General features: G+C 37.8%; 3 protein-coding genes across 6 annotated transcripts; 2 read left to right on the forward strand and 1 right to left on the reverse strand.

Annotated features, from left to right (window-relative positions):
• The first annotated feature begins 387 nt into the window (after window positions 1-387).
• Window positions 388-6,569, forward strand: LOC134008670 (sulfotransferase 6B1-like). Its single transcript, XM_062448157.1, has 7 exons — window positions 388-608; window positions 3,645-3,757; window positions 4,032-4,121; window positions 4,254-4,380; window positions 4,546-4,640; window positions 5,117-5,273; window positions 5,851-6,569. The coding sequence occupies exons 1-7, from the start codon at window positions 416-418 to the stop codon at window positions 5,976-5,978; spliced, it is 903 nt and encodes a 300-aa protein (XP_062304141.1). The 5' UTR covers window positions 388-415; the 3' UTR covers window positions 5,979-6,569.
• Window positions 6,570-9,485: 2,916 nt separating this feature from the next.
• Window positions 9,486-15,182, forward strand: LOC134009011 (uncharacterized). 3 transcript variants are annotated; one of them, XR_009928219.1, is made up of 12 exons: window positions 9,486-9,632; window positions 10,230-10,441; window positions 11,002-11,237; window positions 11,431-11,546; window positions 11,741-11,889; window positions 12,044-12,241; window positions 12,551-12,657; window positions 13,037-13,280; window positions 13,446-13,574; window positions 14,009-14,149; window positions 14,411-14,525; window positions 14,751-15,182. XR_009928219.1 is itself a non-coding variant. In XM_062448642.1 (8 exons), exons 4-8 carry the CDS (start codon window positions 13,188-13,190, stop codon window positions 14,969-14,971), a joined length of 699 nt encoding a protein of 232 aa, XP_062304626.1. In that variant the 5' UTR covers window positions 11,578-11,889; window positions 12,044-12,241; window positions 12,571-12,657; window positions 13,037-13,187; the 3' UTR covers window positions 14,972-15,182. The 3 variants fall into 3 exon arrangements, 1 of the variants encoding a protein (XP_062304626.1); XR_009928218.1 differs by having other exon boundaries at window positions 12,571-12,657; XM_062448642.1 differs by lacking the exons at window positions 9,486-9,632; window positions 10,230-10,441; window positions 11,002-11,237; window positions 11,431-11,546 and having other exon boundaries at window positions 11,578-11,889; window positions 12,571-12,657.
• Window positions 15,170-20,013, reverse strand: LOC134009010 (uncharacterized). Of its 2 annotated transcripts, none has more exons than XM_062448640.1 (6): window positions 19,508-20,013; window positions 18,791-18,924; window positions 18,291-18,438; window positions 17,861-18,109; window positions 16,870-17,129; window positions 15,170-15,651 (listed from the first exon to the last, which is right to left on the reverse strand). In XM_062448640.1, the coding sequence occupies exons 1-5, from the start codon at window positions 19,861-19,863 to the stop codon at window positions 16,943-16,945; spliced, it is 1,074 nt and encodes a 357-aa protein (XP_062304624.1). In that variant the 5' UTR covers window positions 19,864-20,013; the 3' UTR covers window positions 15,170-15,651; window positions 16,870-16,942. The 2 variants fall into 2 exon arrangements, with proteins under 2 accessions (XP_062304624.1, XP_062304625.1); XM_062448641.1 differs by having other exon boundaries at window positions 19,130-20,011.
• Window positions 20,014-21,377: the final 1,364 nt, after the last annotated feature.

Genomic DNA, 21,377 nt, shown 5'->3' on the forward strand with positions numbered 1-21,377 from the left:
GAGCAACTTACACAATATTTGTCTATCACTTTCTATAATGTATTGTTAGACCTTTTAATTATGTTAAATTAACTTGAACTTACATTTTAACCAAGGAAATAAGATCTACTTAGTCATCTCTGCATAGAATTTTGGTGTTTCATTTCCACAGCACAAAATATCGTAAATTATTTAATTAACATAATTTGAACTATCACCTATTTTATACGTCATAGTCATGCTCTTCTAATCAATTAGTCTCAGCATACACAGTCTATCCCACATCTGTGAACCAGAACATCCGGTTCCTCTACCTACTCAGTTTGGGGGCGGGGCAAACACAATACACGCACACAGCTTTCCTCTTTGTCGTCTTCCCACATAAATACGAACACTACTTGCAGTACTTCACAGCTGTGGTGTATTAGCTTACAAAATGGACCAACAGTTGAAATCGAATGGCATGTCCAAAATGGAGGAGGCAAAGAATGTAAAGGATGAAGATAAACTTTACAAGTATGAAGGGGTCCTTTACTCTTCCATCATGAGTCCCCAGGAAAATCTCAAAGGTCTGGAGAACTTTGAGGCCAGACCAGATGACCTTCTACTGGTGGCTTATCCCAAATGTGGTAAGGGCTATACGTTTTGTTTACTTTTATGACTGATCATCACAGTCCTCATAGTTCAGTGTGAATAACCTAGAAAAGTAGGTATTATAATATGCTCAAAAACCCCTCTAGGGTGGGTACATATGCTTTGCAGCCTGCAACATTAAAATGTCACTAAACATTTAGATTTATATTAACATTACTTAACTTTAAGATTTGGATGGTAAGATATGCATCAACAAGAAAACACATTAGCTAAATAGTGCAGATTGGATGCAATTATTGACATTCAGTTTCAGAAGTTAGGGTTATTACAAGAAAAAGTGTTGGTAGATGGTCAGTTCAGTCAAGACACTCACATATTGATTTAACCATTTATTGCAATGGAAATAGGTTTGTCTTTGGCAGTTCTATCTAAGGGAAAACGTGCTTGTCTTGGAGCAGCTAGAATAGCACAAGTACATACAATAACAAGGCAGGGAGCATAGGATATACGTGGACAGGAATCATATCAAACGTATATAGGCTTCACAGGGCATTAACAACGTCCTGTAGTAAAGATGATTTGATTTGTATTTGATTTGTAGTAATGGTAGAAAAAGCAGTATGGAGGAGTTGGTGGCAGTAATTGCACAATATGCAACAAATGAATGGTCAAATATTTACTATTGTGTTAACATTTTAAATGAGTTAGAACACGTTCATCTCGAAGATGAAGGTCGACTGACTCGATTTCCTTCTCATACTTTCTCGTAGCGTCAAAGTGCATTTCCCTGTTGAAACCTGGCGTCAATGGACTTCAATGGGGCTGCTTTGAACAGTTTTTTTTTCAGTGCTTCCAAACTATACGGTCATTGGATAAATGCTGCGATTATGTCGCGCCCACGGTCGCTCGGCTTCTCTGGGGGTGAATGGAGGAGTGGGCTGGCCTGGACGCTGGGCTTCTGCGGGATGATTGGAGGATCTGTCGAAAGACTGCATCTCCTTTTGATTGACAGCGATTTTGTACTATAAAAGTCGCCAAAGCTATTCGAGCTCAGTCCCATCGCGGATTTTGCAACTGTAGTCGAAAGACAAACTGCTGGAACCTGTTTCTTGGTATTTGCTTGGCGAAATTGCTAGCCAATTTTCATCATACATTTCATACAATTATACACCACATTCCTTGTTTCATTTCCTCCTTCGAGTTTAATATTGTTTGGTTAGATCGTTCATTCATTCATACAGTAGGCTAGGCAGTGAACTACAGGGCTCTCAAGTTTTGACAAAAGGCAAGAGTGACATTCCCCTCCCCCCCCCCCAATTAATTAATGAATGACTTTTTAACCTGACATCTTTGAAAGACAGATGCAATGATTAATGCATCCATGGCCAGGATATAATTATAAAATATGACATGATTTTAAAAGTGACCTATAACATCAACTATGCGATACACTTAAATGTATTTAGTGCTAATAAAATTATTAAGCCTATTTGGAGAGATGTTTATAATGTGACAATATGTCAGTCATCGTGTGATAACGAAAATATGACTAGGCCTAAAATACTTGTTCTGAGCAGGTGTTGTCAGAGACGCTGTAAAACTGTTGGTTACTAACACATGAAAAACTGATTCTAATTATCTGTGAAACATTTTTTAACAGCAGTCAAGTTGTCATTGTTTGTGTCAAACAAGTTGTGAATTTGTTGTAACATTAAAACAGGAGACCATGAATTAGCCTACTCTGTGCTCAAAGTGATGCTCGAGCTCCAGTGGTTTCCTCTGTGGGTGAACGAAACTTTCGGAAGATGTTGTAGCAGAATCACGTGAACAATTCCAGTATATGCTTTTTTTCATTGGTTGTTGCGTTAAATCTTACCCAGATACAAAAGTGCTATTTTCTGATTGGCTATTGTGTAGCCCCTTTCTGTTTTTTGATCGGTTGAGCGCTGCGGCATATTAAATATATTATAACTACTTTTTCTGCGTGAGAAATACAATGTGTGGCGGGAGTGCGTGACAAAAGACCGAAATGAGTGACTGTCACGCTCAATGCGTGACACTTGAGAGCCCTGGAACTAGCCAAATAAATTGAAAATGTTTATGATGTAGGCCGAAAATGAGCTTCCCGTCTTTGAAAGGCCAGCAGCCGCCACTGGTATGTAGGTATACAGTGATCCCTCGCCACTTCGCGGTTCACTTATCGCGGATTCGCTATTTCGCGGATTTTCATAATGCATTTTTATTTTTTTGGGTGCATTGTGCTCTGCATTCTGATTCGCTAAAAACTCACTCCCGCTTCTTGTATCAAAACATGCTACGAATTGTGCTATCATCGTATCATATCATATCATCGTCTCGTGCAGTTATGTGTACGTACATAAAACAGCTTGGCAAATTTACATTAAGTTGGCCAAATTATCTTGTAATTTCGAACATCTCCTAAACCCATAATGTCGACGAAACGGCCTACACGTGAGTCACTGTATTTGTATACATGTAATAGTTGCTAATTGTAAAAAAAAAAAAGTTTTCTATTTCGCGGATTTCACTTATCGCGGGTCATTTTCGGAACGTAACCCCCGCGATAAACGAGGGATTACTGTATAGCAACGCATAATGTGTGAGCATGTGTGTCCGGGTCAGTGAATGCATGTAGTATTTAAGTTCCTGAAAGGGTAAGGCATAGACCTTCAATTAGCACACCTGCAGTTGATTGTGTGAGTAACATCGTCGAATGATGTGATGCTCAGCCCAAATGCCATGCCAGAACTAGTTTAGCCAATTTGTGGTTTTTGATGTAAAAACTAAATTTGTACAGCAACAAGGGTTGCAGTAGGATTAGATGTCTATAGATTACACTACCAACCTACCACTTATTCAAATCAAATCAAATCAAATGTATTTGTATAGCCCTTTTTACATGCAAGCATGTCACAGAGGGCTTCACATATGCCCATAGAACTGCCCCTCAACCAACCTAAACCCTCAAGGAAGACAAGGAAAAACTCCCCAAAAACTCGCAACAGGAGAGAAAAAAAAAAAAAAAAACTTATTGTTTTGTTTTTTTCAAGGTTTTAATTGGATGGTTTCTGTGATTCGCAAAATCAGGACTGCTTCTTCAGGGCAAAATGAAATGCCCAGTGGACCTCCACTGATTGAATTTTCCCCCCCCGAAGTGCAACAGGTGTGTAATACATACATGATTGTATTTTATCAATTTAATTATTTTAACAATATTACTTAATCTATAGTTTACATAGCTTAACATATCATCAGCTGCTGTGTCTTGCTAAATACCAATAACTATATGTTGTAGTAATGTGTATTAGGAGATGCGCTTGAACAATGCAGAGGTTTCATTTAGCAACATTGTGAAAGCAAAGTCGATCAACTTAGTTTCTTACTGACAAAAAACATTGTATTTTCAGTTTTTTTAATAATTTATCATGCTTTTGCAGCTGGCGAAAGACAGGCCCTCCCCTCGGTTTCTTGGCACACATTTGCATCCTGATAACATTCCCAGCTCTTTTATTGCAAAGAAGACAAAGGCGAGTATTGATTACTACAAAATGGCACCAAAGAGTGCATTTCACGACACATTAGGTGTAAGTGTATAATATCAATGTTTAACTGTAGCTGACTCAACCATGATATACAGGAAATGTCACTTTAACTTGTAGATGCTGGTAGTGTTTAGAAACCCAAAAGATACTGTTGTGTCCTACTACCACTTCATGAACAACAACCCTGTTTTGCCAAATACCAAATCCTGGGATGCCTTTTTCACAGACTTCATGAAAGGAGAAGGTGATAACTCATACAGCTCATTACCATTGTTGATACATCTCACTGCTGAAACTGTGCATATAAGCTGATAACGTAAAGCAAATGACAAATGTTGGCATGATCCTCTATAGGTGGAATTTGGTGTACTGTTTTGATCAAATCAAGTTTCCTTTGGTTTACTCTTAGTGGCTTGGGGCTCTTACTTTGACCATGCCCTGGCTTGGGAGAAACGCATGGATGATCCAAATGTGATGATTGTGACTTACGAGCAACTAAAGGAGGTGATTTTTGTCTTTTGTAATTACATGGCATCAACTTCACTAGTTTCAGTTTAGTCTTAGTCGTCATGTCATCACATTGATAGTTTAGCTCAGGGTTCTCCAATCCTGGTCTTCGAGGGCTGCTGTCCTGCATGTTTTAGATGTTTCCCTGCTACAGCACACCTGATTCAAATGAATGGTCATTACCCGGCTTCCACAGAGCTTGATAACAACCCATTCATTTGAAACAGGAGTGCTGGAGCAGGGAAACATCTAAAACATGCAGGACAGTGGCCCTCGAGGACCAGGATTGGAGAACCCTGGTTTAGCTGAATCTGAAATAATAAAAATAGAATTTTAAAGTGAGAAAACATTTTCAAATATTAGGCAACACTAAATAAATTAGAAAATCAAGAAAGGGTTCATGTCTATGAGTTGATGCATTAAATGCATACTGCTTTAATGTGCAAATTCAAATGCAATTTTTTTCTCTTTAGAATCTAGTGGACGGGGTGCGGAACATATCAAGGTTCTTTGGCTTTACTTTGACTGATGAGCAAGTACAGACCATTGCAAATGAGAGCACCTTTAATGCTATGAAGGAGAGCTCCAAAAACAGTCATGGTCAACATGGCAATGTCTTCTTTCGGAAAGGTACCTTTCAAGACTGCTTTTAACATTCTTCCATAACATTAAATGGTGTTACAAAAGTGTATTTTACTACCAAAGGAAGGGATTTATCTTCTACTCTGTCATGTCCAGATCAGGCTTATGTGGCCAACCTGTATTTATTATATAATTATATTGAAAATGTAATTCTCATGAATTCTCATAACATCTCATATCTAATTAATACAATCTTCCAGAAGGTCAGCATTCGTTGAAAAATTACAAAGAATATGCATAATGTTCTAAAGGACAAAAATTCAGAATACATAATTAAGGTAGTCGAATCTGCTAAAATTATACTTGCCATTTGTTTGTTTTCTATTGTTGAAGTAGGATACATATCTCAACTATTGTTATATACATGTTTACTATTATATTTAGTTTATTATGTTGGAGTTTCCATCAGAAGCTGGGACATTTGAATTCTTACAGTTTATCAACATGTTTTTCAAATCCAATCATACATTTTGCAATGACTTATTAACCATCTCATGTACATACTCATGTACCTAAGAATTGTAACAATGTAATGACATTTCTTTGTGTTTGACCTTGTTATTAGGTGAAGTTGGAGACTGGAAAAACAATTTCAGTGAGGCCCAAAGCAAACAGATGGACGAAGAGTTTCAGAAGCTCTTGGCTGGTACGAAACTGGGATCCAAATTAAAATATGATGTTTACTGCAAGTAAAAACATTACCCTGCCGCTCCAAATTATGACTCCTTTAGCTAGATAAAACTATGAAATCCAATGTAAGCCTTTGACAGATTTGTTAGAATTTGGTATTTCAAGGTATTTATTAAAATAAATATACAATAAAGAATGAGGCATTTGATGTAAGCCTATAATGCCAATAAGTAATTTTGTCTTTTTTTACAGTTTTGGTTTAGCGTATAAAATATCTGGTAAGTTGAGAACAATAATTTAGTTGTAGGCACAGACATTTTTACATTTGTTAAAGGTTAACAATAACAGTAATTTGGCTCTATTTTGCTTGAACCTTTTAATCCTGTTAAAAAGCTAACGCTTCTGTAATTTGAAGACTGACGCAGAGTAGGTAGAGTGGATTATGGGAGTGTTTGAGGTGTTGAGAGGACTGTGGAGTTTAAAAGTAGGCCTGTATATAAATTCTTTACCAGCTACCAAGCGTCTTTGCTGAAAATGCTAATTACATATTAAGTCATGTGTCAAATAACTGATATTAACACTGCCTCTTGTGGCTTATGAGATCTGATCATCCCTATGAAAAAGAATTGTCACCATTCCAATAAATAATGCACATTCCCAAATACGTTTGTGAGGAAGTTGTCTGTTTCTATAGAATAGGCTACAAAGCTATATATATATAATATAGCTGCAAGCAGCAATGAGGTGGCCAAACTGATAAAGCAGGTAAAATGAACAAAAAACATTTTAGACAGGGTTCTGAGTAAATGCAGCTTTGAATCCATCAAAGATTTGCTGAGATACGACCCAACTTCCTGTTTGCCGGCCTTGCCGCAGATTTTGATTGGCTGTACCGATCAAACCGTTTCGAAAATCTAAAATAATTTTGATAGTTTGTGTGCTAGACAGAAAACCAGTGACATGGCAGGCTCGTTGGCTTTGGCTACGTTGCCCTTGCCAGGATACCAATTTATCCTAGTGAATTATTCTCAGTGCTGGAAATTACTGTGTTCAGTTACTGTGTAAAAATATAAGCAGTTTTTCAACTGGCAAGCGGTTTGTCCCAAGTTTAAACAGCTGTAATTCAGTCCTATTTTGACATGTCAAGGTGATTGTGGTCTGAAGATAATCTGTGCCAAATTTGGTGAATATTGGATACATTTTGTTGGAGGAATAGGGATTATTTTTTTTATAAATGTAAAATTGGCGGCCGCATCAATTCAGCTGGTATCACAAATTAACATGTGTCAGACACGGGATCGCCCCTTAGCGGTTAGATGACACAACCTTTTGTGGACCTCTTTGGAACAGGGTTCCGAGCACCTGTACCAAGTTTGATGTCAATTCAGCAAATATTTCCTGAGATATGATCTCACTTCCTGTTTTGGCGGTTTCATCGCCAACTTTGATCATTTACCGGAAAAACTATTTTGAAAATCAAAAACCATGTGAAAACGTTTGTGAAGCTTGATCTGAAGATAATTGGTGCCAAATGTGTTCTTATTGCAGCGCCACCTAGAGGTGAAATGGCATGACCTATTGGACCTCTTTAGAACAGGGTCCCTAGTCAGTTGGCTGGGCGGTGAGGGAGTCGGGCTAGTAATCCAAAGATTGCCAGTTCGATTCCCGGTCATGCCAACTGACGTTGTGTCCTTGGGCAAGGCACTTCACCCTACTTGCCTCGGGGGAATGTCCCTGTACTTACTGTAAGTCGCTCTGGATAAGAGCCTCTGCTAAATGACTAAATGTAAATGTAAATGTAATGTAAATGTAGTCCTTACACCAAGTTTGGTGTCAATGCAGTAAAGAGGTGCTGATATTACCTCACTTATTTTATGGTGGCTTGGTTGATGACTTTGATTGGCTGTTCCAGTCAAAAGGTTTAGAAAATCAAAAAAACATGTGATATCTTTTGTGAGGCTTGGTCTGAAGATGATCTGTGCCAAATTTGGTGAAGATTGGACAAACTTTATAGGAGAGTTAGCGAAAAAACGTTACATTCAAAATGGCGGCCACATCAATTCGGCCACATCAATTTGATTGGCTGTAACTAACAAACGATTTCGAAAATCAAAAATCCATACGATAACTTTTGTGAGGCTTGGTCTGAAGATCATCTGTGGCAATTTTGAAGAAGATTCAACAAAAATTGTAGGAGGAGATACGAAAAAACGCTTTTCCTTAACATTCAAAATGGCGGAGAATCTATATAACTGGGTATGACGTCATAGAGTGCGTTGGACTCGTCTTGATCCAGGGAATACAACAATACCTCATTTTCGAAGTGTGTAAACACACCTTCAACTTTGACCCATTGGTGGCGCTAGAGGGTTTGAAATGGAGACATGAAACTTGGTAAAATTGATGAGGGGACTGGCCCCAAAGAGTGTGCCAAATTTCACAACTTCTGACAATACGGTTCTAGGGGCTGCCATAGACTCCCATGGCAGAAGAAGATGTATAATAATAATAACTAGAGAGGGTACAATTTCTGGGGAAATTGTAGGGTGTGCTTGCTTGCGTCGGTTGCACAGGGGTCCGTTTTTGAATGACATTTTTTTTTGCTGCTCATTTACAACTGAAAATACGAGTGAAGTGTAGAATGAAATAGATGTCTGCTCATTTCCCCTGCAAGAGGCTATGGAAGCAAATCGTTACCAAAATTCAAATGCAAATGCATTTCCAGAAATGCATTTGCATTTGAAGGATGTGGCTGCATTATTTGACTCATAAATGAAATTAGTAGTCAATCATCCTATTTGCATTTTAATTTTCTTCTTCAAGAGTGCTCAATCTTTCACTTAATTAAAATGAAAAAGAAATAGACATTTGAGATTTAATTTTCAAAACATGCCCCAGCAAATAGATACCAAAATTCAATTTGAAATGTAAAATTTGAAAATTAAAATGCATTTCCAGAAATGCATTTTCATTTTAAGAACGTGGCTGCAAAATCGTGACCACAATTCAAATTCAAATGCATTTCCAGAAATGCATTTTCATTTTCAAGGACGTGGCTGCAAAATCGTGACCCATAATTCAAATTCAAATGCATTTCCAGAAATGCATTTTCATTTTCAAGGACGTGGCTGCAAAATCGTGACCACAATTCAAATTCAAATGCATTTCCAGAAATGCATTTTCATTTTCAAGGACGTGGCTGCAAAATCGTGACCACAATTCAAATTCAAATGCATTTCCAGAAATGCATTTTCATTTTCAAGGACGTGGCTGCAAAATCGTGACCACAATTCAAATTCAAATGCATTTCCAGAAATGCATTTTCATTTTAAGAACGTGGCTGCAAAATCGTGACCACAATTCAAATTCAAATGCATTTCCAGAAATGCAAAATGAACGAAAAAGCATTCTGAGCGGCGCAGCAGAGTGACGTCAGTAGCCGCTCTTCTTCAGCTCCCTGCTGACCGAGCTACCCATCTTGTTCGGTAGGGGGCGGTGTGCACATTGCATTACATGGCAAATGTGCCGGGAAATTGATTGAATTGCCGGGTCTTTAGAGGACGCATCACAGTGAGCAACTTGATGTTAAAAAAATGACTAAAACAGTGCCAGAGCTACTGAGGGAGGCCGCTGCTGCTTTGGAACATCACCAAGTTCCTTCTTCCAACACATCAGTGGCAACACCTAATGCTCCTGAGCGCCGTAACAATGCTCGAGGTAAGATTTTAGCAAGAAAAGCTAGGGCCTAGCAAAATAACATGCATTTGTCAGATCGATTTATTATTATGTCATTACAACGAGATACACTGTTGTTGAGTGTTAGAGCCCGCCAGACAAGCATCAGTGATTTTTTTTGTTAGCTGAAATTACAGTTACAGTAGATAAGAAAGTTCACAGTATTCCATTTATCAACTAACTTAAATGTCAACAACAGCAAGTCTGACATCAGTGTGTAATAAGCCTGGAGGCCATTACTAACAAGCTGCAGTCAACAAAGACCCTTGTAAACTTGTATACGTTTCATAGGTATATTTACACTACTATTAATTCATCATGATCTTGACCATGATAGAAATTAAATTACATCATGCCATCTTGCTGTTCTGCATTAAAATGTTAAGCAAAAAAATATCCATTGATCAAAGGAATTGTTGGACTGTATGTTTATCTCACCATTTATGTTTGTATGTTTATGTATAACTACACTTTATCCTTATTTTATTTTTTCATTCTGTTTCTTCTTTTTAACATATTCAAAATAAAGTTCAATTCAGTTCAATTTATCTTCTGCTTTTCCCCCCATATTTCTTCCAGCTGAGGTTTTGAGGTTGTTCAGTCCTTACCCTGCACGAGGTGTACAACGGAAGTCAACCTCATCAGCCACCATGACCCAAAAATTAAAAAAGACCACATACACTCACATTTTCTTCTGCCTGGCTAAAAGAAAGGGCAGTGATGCCCCAACCCCAGCAGCAAAAAGAGCACTTGAAGGGCAGGTTTAGGGGAAAGAAAAATCACATTCCCAGGTAGGTCTACAAGTATGTATTGCATAATATCTGACTGAAAAAAGGGTTTTTATTTACCCAAAAAATGCAAAAGAAAAATGTTTTACAAAGATATAATAAAGCTTTGGGCACATAAAAGAGGTCAACCTAACAGAACATAACGCAATAAATACAAACTCAATATAAAGTGAGTTAACTGAACAAACTAACGATGTAACTTCCCCACAAAAGACAAAACAGACCTACTAAACTGGACACAAAAGGACATAAAACAAAACCCATGTGTATTGCCTTCTGTCTGTAATGTGCCATGTGCTTGAAACAAAGTAAACTAAATTAAGACAAAATGAACTAAATGTAGAAAGAAATTAAAGTGTAAGTGCAGAGGATTATTGACATTTAGACCAGTTGTGAGGCCACAGGTGTGGCCATCAGTCAGTAAGACCAATGCCTCAGCTGTGATACTTAAAATGTCAAAGATTGGTCAGCTAGCTAATTCTAAGGCACCATGATGTTGTAATAAAGCTCAAATGTTTACATTTGACCCCCAAACTGGTTATAATACCTTTTTTTTTTCTCAGATAAATACTGTGGTGCATCTGACTTTTCCGATCACCTAGAGTTGAACTTTCCACAACTAAAGCACTGTGGTGGGTTTCAACTCCTTCGGAGCCGGGGCTCTACAAGGTCCAAGGTCTTGGAAATCATTCCTTGCCCACATAATGGGTATACTCCAGAGGGCCTGTGCAACAAAGAACTTGGAGTGGGACAAGCTGCGATTTACATAAGGCCACTCCAAAAAGATATTGACCTGCAGGTAATATTATGTATTTTTAGTAGTATGCAGTATTTGATTCTCTGGAGTATGATAGAATATTGGCAAGGAAATCCCCAGCCAGTAACCCTCACAACTGAAATATGTCTGTACAAAATCCACCAAGCTCTAATGTAAAGAAAGATGTTTGATTGCATGATGCATATTTATGTTACTATTGTCTCATTTATGCTAGGATCCTCCCAGTGTGACCCTCACTCCTCAAACAACTGGACCAATGGTGGAATGTGTCTACTGTGCAGAGATATTTAGCTTCTCTGAGATTCAAGGCCACATTGACTGTTGTGAGAAGTGAGACATATTTCTTGTTTATACATGAATCTACATGGTGTAAATTGTGAAGTCCTACAACATTTTATTTTCCTAAAACATCAGTTGACACAAAAAATGTTGTTTTGTTATTTTATTAGTGTCTCACACATTGAACTGTTATTGATGTTTTAGATTTCTTCTGTGTATTAACAATTTCCTGCTATCATTCCAAGAAAAAATTATTCAGATTCAACTGCTGAAAAAACCCTTGAGAATACCCCGTCAGGAAGCTCAGAAGAGACCCAGGCAGGAACCTCAGCTGCTGCTAGCTCATCAAGCAACCAAAATCCACTTGAAGAAAATCTAAGTAGTAGCTCTAAAGGTGCAACTGTCTTATTGTTTATAACCATATACAGTTACTGAATACAAGTACTGATATTTATGTTGTCCTTACAAAATAGAAGGAACTTTTAGCTGCTGTCCTAAAAAGTCTAAAATCAACTCTTTTTCCTCACTTATAATTAATTGATTTTCAGAGTGGACAACAGAGCCTGATGTTTACAAGGCAGCCAACATGTTTTGCCGTCACTTGCTTAACAATGCTGAACTCAAGCCAGGGTTGGTTGCCAGGCTTGATCTCGGATCCACTGAGGAAGATCGTGAAAGGGAGATTCTAACTTTCTACAAAAAAACAGGAATTGACTGGGCAAGCCCATTTTCTGTTATACTGACTGGTAGGTATCTTTCATTAAATGTGTTTTACTGCAAAATTTGTAACAAGAACAGTGATTACAACTTAAAACTGAAGTAAATCTTTTAACTAGCTGAATAGGCTTTATGCCCTGCTCCACTACTTCCTTAGATTAAAGCAGCTCCTTTATTTCCTGTCTTACATTACATGCCAAATTTATTAATCCAGATGTGCCTTACCGCAGCAGTCACAATAACCATGATCAGGCACACCTTCAGGAAGTAGTTGAGCTGGGAATAACACCTATTGAAATTGACCCTTACATTATATACACATTCCTATGTGTCTACAGAGTAACTCCTTGTATTTCAGGTGATGCAGCTATTGGAGATGGTGTAAAACGACATTTCCTGTCTATGGTAATGGAAAAAATCCAGTTTGGTTTCGACCTTGACTTCGGTGAGTTTTAACAGTTTATTGTATTGTTTTGTTTGTAAAAAAAAAGCATACAATTTTGCCTCAAACAGAAGTAGTGGGGTTGGATTAATTGGCTCTGACTAGGTGGCCCTAAAGCTCTTGTTGGATTTGGAAAGGTTGGTCACCAAAATTGATCTCAAATTGACAACTGAGGGCGCATTGTGTGTATTATTTAACTGAAAATTGTCTTCTCTCATGTCTGGTATTTTGACTCCCCATAATCTGTTTGTGTGACACTATGTAAATCATTATTAGAGCTAGATATTTCCTTGAACTGCGATTGAAAAACCTCAGGATAATGCTACTGTCTCACCAGAAATCAGCTTTTATTTGTATTTTTTATTTATTTTTTGACTCTCAGAGAACACTACCAGAACTCTTCTGTTCAATGGGACAGGCGATCACAAGGTCCCATCCACTTCCAAAGCCCTGATAGTTGGAGACCTTTTCCGAGTAGCTGGACGTGCCATAGGACATTCTTTTATTCATGGAGGTCTGGACTGAGTCCAGCAATGTTGCAGCTAATTGTTGGAAGTAACGAGGAGTCTGCTGCACTTGAGGTTGCTGACTGCCCTGATACAGATGTTGTTGATGTGGTGTCTGTAGTAAGTGTCACTTGAAGTTGTTTTATTGTCATGACACAAAACAAATTTAAATTCACTTGAATTGATTATTCCTATGCTATCATGCAAATATGTTTACTTTGTATTTAACATAAAAAGCATAGACCATAAAAGTGATATACCATTGCCTTACTTTATTAATTGCAGCTTGATAGTCAGAGAGAACTGACCCCACAGGAACAATGCGAGGTGAACAACTTGGCCTTCAGTTGGGATCTTCCTCCCATCAATAATAACAACAGGAGGTGGTTGGCAGAGAAAATCCTACAGCATGCGGTATATGAATAATTATAAATGAAATTAAGTACTTTTTCTCTTTTTTTCTTATTTATTCTATTATTTTTATTCATTTTTATTTTTTTCTTTGCTGCTGTTATTAATATCATTATCACTGAAATATCCACATATATATACAAGCACTTATAAATACAGAGTACACACACTTACACACACTCACACACATGTATAGCATATACAAAATTCCCCCATTAGTTAGGCTACCTCCTTGTCTGGATTTACATGTTTGCATTTCGTTTTTTTAATTCTCCGCCCTTTTTTTGGGTAAAAAACATTAAAAGTAGTCCAACCAAAAATAATTATGCTAAGTATATTGTAAAAAAAAAACAGATTCACTAGTGTAATAATGTCTTTTTTTCACCAACAACTGTATCTAAATTATACTTAAACTTATTTATAATTTATTTTTGTAGGTCATTGAACGGAGAAGAACACAAATGAAGCAGCTCCGTAGGGGGCTGAAAGAGAGCGGTGTTGTCACTATGATTAAAGAGCGTCCAGCCCTATCCGAGGTCTTTTTCCCAAGATCAGCAGAACAAGTGATGGACTCACAGGTAATTAGCTTCTCATAAGAAACTGCTGACTGTTTACATAAATATCATTATGGTTATTGTCATTGTAATTATAAAACTGGAATAAGGCTTTAAGTGTAACATTTTGGAGTTCTATCATTCAGATAACAAGCCTCCATTTTTATATACAATTAAGGTTGCCTTTTCTATCTGTACTTTTCTAAATGTGATATTTGCAAAGTAGCTCTACTCTGTTGATATACCCTTTAATTGATAGTCTTTGAAAATGTTTTTACTTCTTAGACCATCTTGAAAAGGATCATCTGGCCAATGCCAGATAGTGAGGATGAGGATGACCACAGCAACGTGGAGGAGACATGCCTGGTCACAGGCTTTTTGAGAGACTACATTGAAAAAGGTCAGATTATACATGTTAAAACAGATCGGATTCGGAACACTGTTCATATCCTAGAGCTGTTGCTAATTATTCACATTGAGTCCATATTTATGGAAACATGTTGGTGAAAAATCACATTTTGTAAACAATGTTTTATTTTACAGTAGAAAGTCCAATTTTTTCTACAGTGAAGCAGTGACTAATGATGTTCGGGTAAACTTCAAAAAGGTATGACTGTCTTTGTAGGGTCTTCTCAGGAAGTCCAACTACTCCTGAAGTTCTGGACAGGTTGGAGTATACCTCCCCAGCACCTTTATGTTGAAGTATCTCCGGAAATTACTCTGCCAGTCGCCTCAACCTGCCTCACAACGCTGAAACTCCCACTGAAGTGCCAAAGTTACCAGGCATTCGAAGAAAACTTGGAAGCATCTATGAGATCTACAGAGTTCGGGTTTGGACTGATCTGAGAAACTGTCTTTAAAGCAGAGGTAGGCAGTAAGAGAAACCTAACTCCCACATTTCCACACCTGGTTTGTAGTTTTTGTAAATTTTTGTGATGCTTCTCTTTATTTTTCAACAGTCTGTAAAAAGATAGTTCTACTCTCATGTTGAATATATTTGTATAGTCAATCATACATAAGTACCTCCATAAGGAAATGTCCCCTTAAACCGTTTAATAATGTTGAAATTTTAATTTCATACAGTTAAGGAGTGTGATATTTTATTGACAAATGTTTAAGGTTGTGGAATAAAGACAACTTCAAAAATAAAATGTTGTGCTTCTTGCTTCCAGAATGCAACTAAAATGCACTATAACCTTTACATGTGAACTTAATTGACTGTAATGCTGTTACCGGTATTTCAAAATGCTGGGTTTGATTCTTGCCATATCAGTAGTGGTTGTAGTTCTGGATAGGAGAAGGGGAGGGGGAGACTGAGACTGTCACTGCATCAACTGCTGTAGTGTGGCTGTGTAGATGTCCAGTGCATCCAAGAAGGGAACATTGGGGTCAGGTAAGCTAGCCATGTCCTCCTCAGTCAGGTGTCGCTGCAGCTGCACTTGAGGTACTTCAACTTGTTCCCTTTGACGTCCAAGGTCATCAAAGCCGTACGGTCCATCCCAATCGATACCATAGTCTGCCTCCACCTCAACACGACTGGAATTTTAAGAATATTACACATTTCATAAACTTTTGTGGTAGCTAGCTTTCTAGCGGAACAGGTTGCAAAATAAAGCGCAGGGGAGTCTGGTCCAAGTTCAGATGCAAAGGTTGTTTATTGATCAAGACAGGGAACACATTCGGTTAGGTCTCTCAGCACCAGAGAGAGCCTAGCCTAATCATAAAAACAGACAGTATTTATAGTTGATAGGCAGTCCCATAATTCGTACCTTGAACCTGCCTGGGTGAATAACTTTTAGTTATCGATCTAAACAGTGTATGTCAGTTTGCCTCGGTCCCAGAAATCTGGGCCTATTTGTACTAGACATTCAAAGTCTGGTCTTCGTTAGCTATCTTTCACTATCTGGTCAGCAGGACCCACTCAGGGTCCTTCAATGGAAGATTTGTCTTCGTATGCTAATTGTCTCTGTATGTTCTCGTTATGACCTCTGATGCACAATCATTTCTCTTACATGATCGTGGAATCAGTAGTGCTATTTAGGTTTTATGCTTAGTGGCCTATAGTTTAAGATAAACTCGTTCAGTTGGTAGTTTTCCATCTAGTTCCCTAGATAGGCCTAGAATGGGGTGTTCTATCCAGTTTTCGGCCCACGACACTTTGTAACTGTTTCAGAAAACTGAGGCTTTGTTTGGATACAACACAATACAAAACCTATGGCATCTTAAAATGTTTCACCTCAAGATATACAATTACAGTTTTAAAAATGTTAAGCTATGCAATCACTTCTCCTAAGCTTAAAGGAGTCATCACCTGGTGTTTTAACATATCCTGTCTCTCTGTAATTGTCTCAAAATAATTACACATGAGATTTTGACTGGTCTGGATGCTCATTGTAATAATGGTAATGAGGTGCACGCTGATTGAGAAGCTGTTCACTGCAGAGCCAATGGGCAGAGCTGGACCAGGTCCGCTGCTGTCCCCCTCGCTTTCACAAATTCCTTTTCTTGTAATGTATGTATGTATGCATGCATAAATGAAAATTTCAAACTCCAAATTTTCAGTCAAGTTTCAACTGAGGTCCAACTATAATATACATGTTTTAACAAGGAAAATTTTGATTTTAAGGTGATGACTCCTTTACATATTAATTTTTTAAATAAATGTAGCCATATCATTTTAGTTTTTTAAATGTTTAATTGAAATGATGGCTCCTAATATGATACACTCAACCATTTTAACATACCTCATCAGGATCCTCAAGGTTTCTGAATGATGCCCAAAGTTGGTAGGGAGACTGGCTACCTGCTGTTCTCAGGCTATGACGGTTCCAAGCTTCCATGAAGAAGGCCAGTTGCCTCTGTTGTTGAGGCAGAAAAGCCCAGTGGAGTGCAAAAATATGACTCATCATCAGGATTCAACATTCCTTCTCTTTCTAGGTTTCGAAAGAGAACATGGAATGGGTCCAGGACTTGGATGTACACATCTCTCCATAGGCGTTCTATCCTGGAAGGGCAAGTGACACGATAAAGAAAAAAATTACAAACAAAATGAAATGTTTTTGCTTTGAATTATAATTGACAAAATCATAATTAAGTTATTTAAAATTAGAATTGATGACAAAAACGATGTTCAAATAAAAGATTGATGTGCATAAAAGCGGTAACTTTAGATAGTCCTGAGTAACAAACTTGTATCCAGACAGGATTTATATTGTGACTGACAGTAAAGCTCCACTGATGAATGAGGTATGGACTGAATAAATGAGGAAATTGAACAGCGCATCTGACCCTATGCACAGTTTTATATATGAGGCCCTGGTCTTGGTGGAGTAATTGCCTAAAGTATGAAAATGCAAGCAAACTAAGCAAACTACACACTATAAAGTTTTATGTTTTAAGCTTTATGTCAGTGTTCAGAGGAGAGAAGATCATAACATCCAACAATTATGTGAATAGAATAGAAGAAATAAAATAAATAAAAAGTTTGAAAGTAGTTCTCTGGTCCCTAAATGTTGTCGTAACCCTTACACACTGTTCAGGTCTATTTTTGACTCATTTTTCAGAGCCCTACAGTGCAATGATTTCACTCACATTTGAGTGAAATACGCCAACTCTTTCAATAAATATTAAAACAATAACATAAAAACCCTTTATAGGTTTCCCTATAACTATTGTTAGTGACATTATATTCTCCTGAAATGGTTTTCTCATAATACAGTGCTATTGAAAACTTACCGCTGGTTATGGACACTTCTTCCAGTAATGTGAGAGTTCCGGTTCTCTCCTCTGTGTTCCACCATGAATTGGGCAACATCAATGTTCTCACCACCTTTGTCAGAGCGCACACGTGATGGCAAACCAAATTTGTTGATGCCACCAATGAAGCTCTCCAACACAGTAGATGCCCGATTGTTCGTTGCAGCAGACAGATAAACAATTAAACGGCTGAAGCCATCTATTCCACCATGAACAACAAATCTCCAGCTATTGGTAAAATAAAAGAAAGAAAAGAAGAAAAAACATTTCTAAAATATATAAGGTATCAGATAGCAATTTGAAAAAGGTTCATACACAGCTTATTTGACACAAAGAACAGTAGGGTACAACGAAGAAAAGTTGTGGAGCGGGTGAACAAAGTCAATATATCGTATGTTCAAGTATGTACCGTATTAATTTGTGGTTTCCATCTATGTGCCACATTGCATTTGGTGCAGGAACAGAGTATTGCCTCCGTCTTAGTGTCCGATTGGCCATGGCCCGCACCTCATTCCCAATTGGGTCCACTCTTTTTAAGGAGTCACGTACTCTTGTAACTACAACAACAATAGCAAACGTTACATTTCAAAGACAAATTACATGAAATATTAACAGCACATCAAAAATCAGTGTTAACACAGCACAGGTAATGCTAAGTTAATTCATGAAATTGGCTATTTCATTTAAATAATTCTATTTTTATTTTATTTTCTTATTTTAATTATATCATGTTATTATCTTTGAATCATCATTGTTAAATAAAGCACTTTTAACTACATTTTTGTTAGAAAAGTTATACAAATAAAGTTTATTATATTATTATTATTATAACAGGTCAAACTGAGAGAATGTGCACTGATTGAGCTTACAGAGGACTTAATGCATTCATAAACTTCATATTAAACTTACTTTGCACTAGCAGTCCCCTGGCATGAAGGAATGACTTCATCATCCTGTATCCTGTGTTAGGGTGACTTTGGTGGATTTCTGCAATGACTGCATCCAGCTCTTCTTCACTCAGTGCAGAATACATGTCTGACATTCTAAACAAACAAAAAACAATTTCTGAGAATTATCTTGGCAAGAGTAAGAAAGATGTTTGTTTTTTTGTGTTTTTTTTATTGAGCATTTTCACAGCAGTCATTTTGATGTGATTTTTTTTTAGCTTATTGTGTGTTTGCCACTATCATCACATTATGCTGCTGTGGTCACATAGTCAAGTTTCCAAGGGGAATAGTGCACATGAACCTACTGAAGTCGGGTGCACAACTTGGGAACTCCGTGTGGTTGCTTGCACATTGCAGAGTTGACATGGTCAACTAAATAAATCACGTCCACGTTTTGTTAATGGCAAATTAACAATAACTTTGGCTAAAATATTATGTATCCTATTCATTATTTTTAAAACACAGCTCTCTTGAATACTCGATTAAGAGTATTCAAGAATGAAACCATTCCCCTGTTGGGAGTTATTTCAATAATCATCAGTTCACTATACTGTATCCCTTATGACATCACAGTGATCAGGTTATAACTTTGGCACAAAGCATCAAATGGCAACAAATAGCCTATGTTTAGTTGTGAACACGGTCCCTTTACAAATAACAGTAATAAGGAGTCTGTTACCTCAATCCGTTGCTTTGCATCCTCCGACGGATGGTCTGGTGGCCTACGCCGAACAGCTCCGCTATTTCCTTTATTTTTAAACCATTTAATAAATAGTTTTCTATGGACTCGAACGGGATGAGGATGGTTGGTCGTCCTCGTCCCATTTGAGGCTCCGCAGCATCCAGCCGTTCCAGGACAGAAGAGAGGTTTACTATGGCAACCTCATTAATGTGTACGTCTGTGACTGCAGAGTATGCAGCCAAGTTCTCTGTGACGTGTTCTACTCTGTCACGGGCATCAGACTGTGATATATTATTAGTTTCTACCATATTAGCTAATTCTATCAGTGTTTGACCAATTTGAAGGAGCGCCATGATGCGTCCTCTAAAGACCCGGCAATTCAATCAATTTCCCGGCACATTTGCCATGTAATGCAATGTGCACACCGCCCCCTACCGAACAAGATGGGTAGCTCGGTCAGCAGGGAGCTGAAGAAGAGCGGCTACTGACGTCACTCTGCTGCGCCGCTCAGAATGCTTTTTCGTTCATTTTGCATTTCTGGATATGCATTTGAATTTGAATTGTGGTCACGATTTTGCAGCCACGTTCTTAAAATGAAAATGCATTTCTGGAAATGCATTTGAATTTGAATTGTGGTCACGATTTTGCAGCCACGTCCTTGAAAATGAAAATGCATTTCTGGAAATGCATTTGAATTTGAATTGTGGTCACGATTTTGCAGCCACGTTCTTGAAAATGAAAATGCATTTCTGGAAATGCATTTGAATTTGAATTGTGGTCACGATTTTGCAGCCACGTTCTTAAAATGAAAATGCATTTCTGGAAATGCATTTTAATTTTCAAATTTTACATTTCAAATTGAATTTTGGTATCTATTTGCTGGGGCATGTTTTGAAAATTAAATCTCAAATGTCTATTTCTTTTTCATTTTAATTAAGTAAAGATTGAGCACTCTTGAAGAAGAAAATTAAAATGCAAATAGGATGATTGATTACTAATTTCATTTATGAGTCAAATAATGCAGCCACATTCTTAAAATGCAAATGCATTTCTGGAAATGCATTTTCATTAGAATTTTGGTAACAATTTGCTTCCATAACTGGCTGCGAAGCGCCGCGATTGCCTGTTTCGGCAGCTGGTCGAAATTTTTCGCGAGACGCTTGCGAAATCGGCTGCAGGATGATGAAATACACCATATTAGTTGATATATTTGAATAAAAAAACATGTTATTAAGATTTTACTCCATTACTTGTAGACTACGGTGAACATTTGTAAAGTTGTAGACTTTATAATTACAATGTTGGTAACGAACGTCCTTTACATGTGGTTACCCTGATGAAAACGAATGAAAATAAACGGATTGATCCGTTGAGCTAGCGTGCCCGTAGTTGTTTTGTTTGTTTGAGAGAAACGAGTTGTCACGCGTTGCACACAACACACACGCAGACATAGCCTACCGAGAGAGAACCCCCAAGTCGATTTCTAAAATCAGCATCAAATGAATTCTCGAAGTTGAAAAGCACAGGGAGTTGTTGTATGTCAGAAACAATTTTACAAGGACAACGTAGATAAGGATCAATGCTGGGATATAGCCAATGCCATGTTTATGTAACATGTCAGCGTAAAGGAAAGCTCAGAGTAGCTGAAAGGCTTGGTGACCGGCGCGGAGAAATGCGCGTCTGGTGTGAACAGCTTTTGCTCAGTCGTAGCCGATCGTGGCGCTGCGCGGCGCGTCCAGGCGCTTCGCAGCCAGTGTGTCCCAGGCGTAAGTTAGCCGGTTGCAAACTGAGGTAACGGCTAATATCCTCAACAACCCCTAAACTAGGACTGGGAGAATCTCACCATTCAGTTGCTTCAAGAAATTTG

This window comes from Osmerus eperlanus, chromosome 22 (assembly GCF_963692335.1).
Source record: "Osmerus eperlanus chromosome 22, fOsmEpe2.1, whole genome shotgun sequence".
NCBI classification, from domain to species: domain Eukaryota; kingdom Metazoa; phylum Chordata; class Actinopteri; order Osmeriformes; family Osmeridae; genus Osmerus; species Osmerus eperlanus.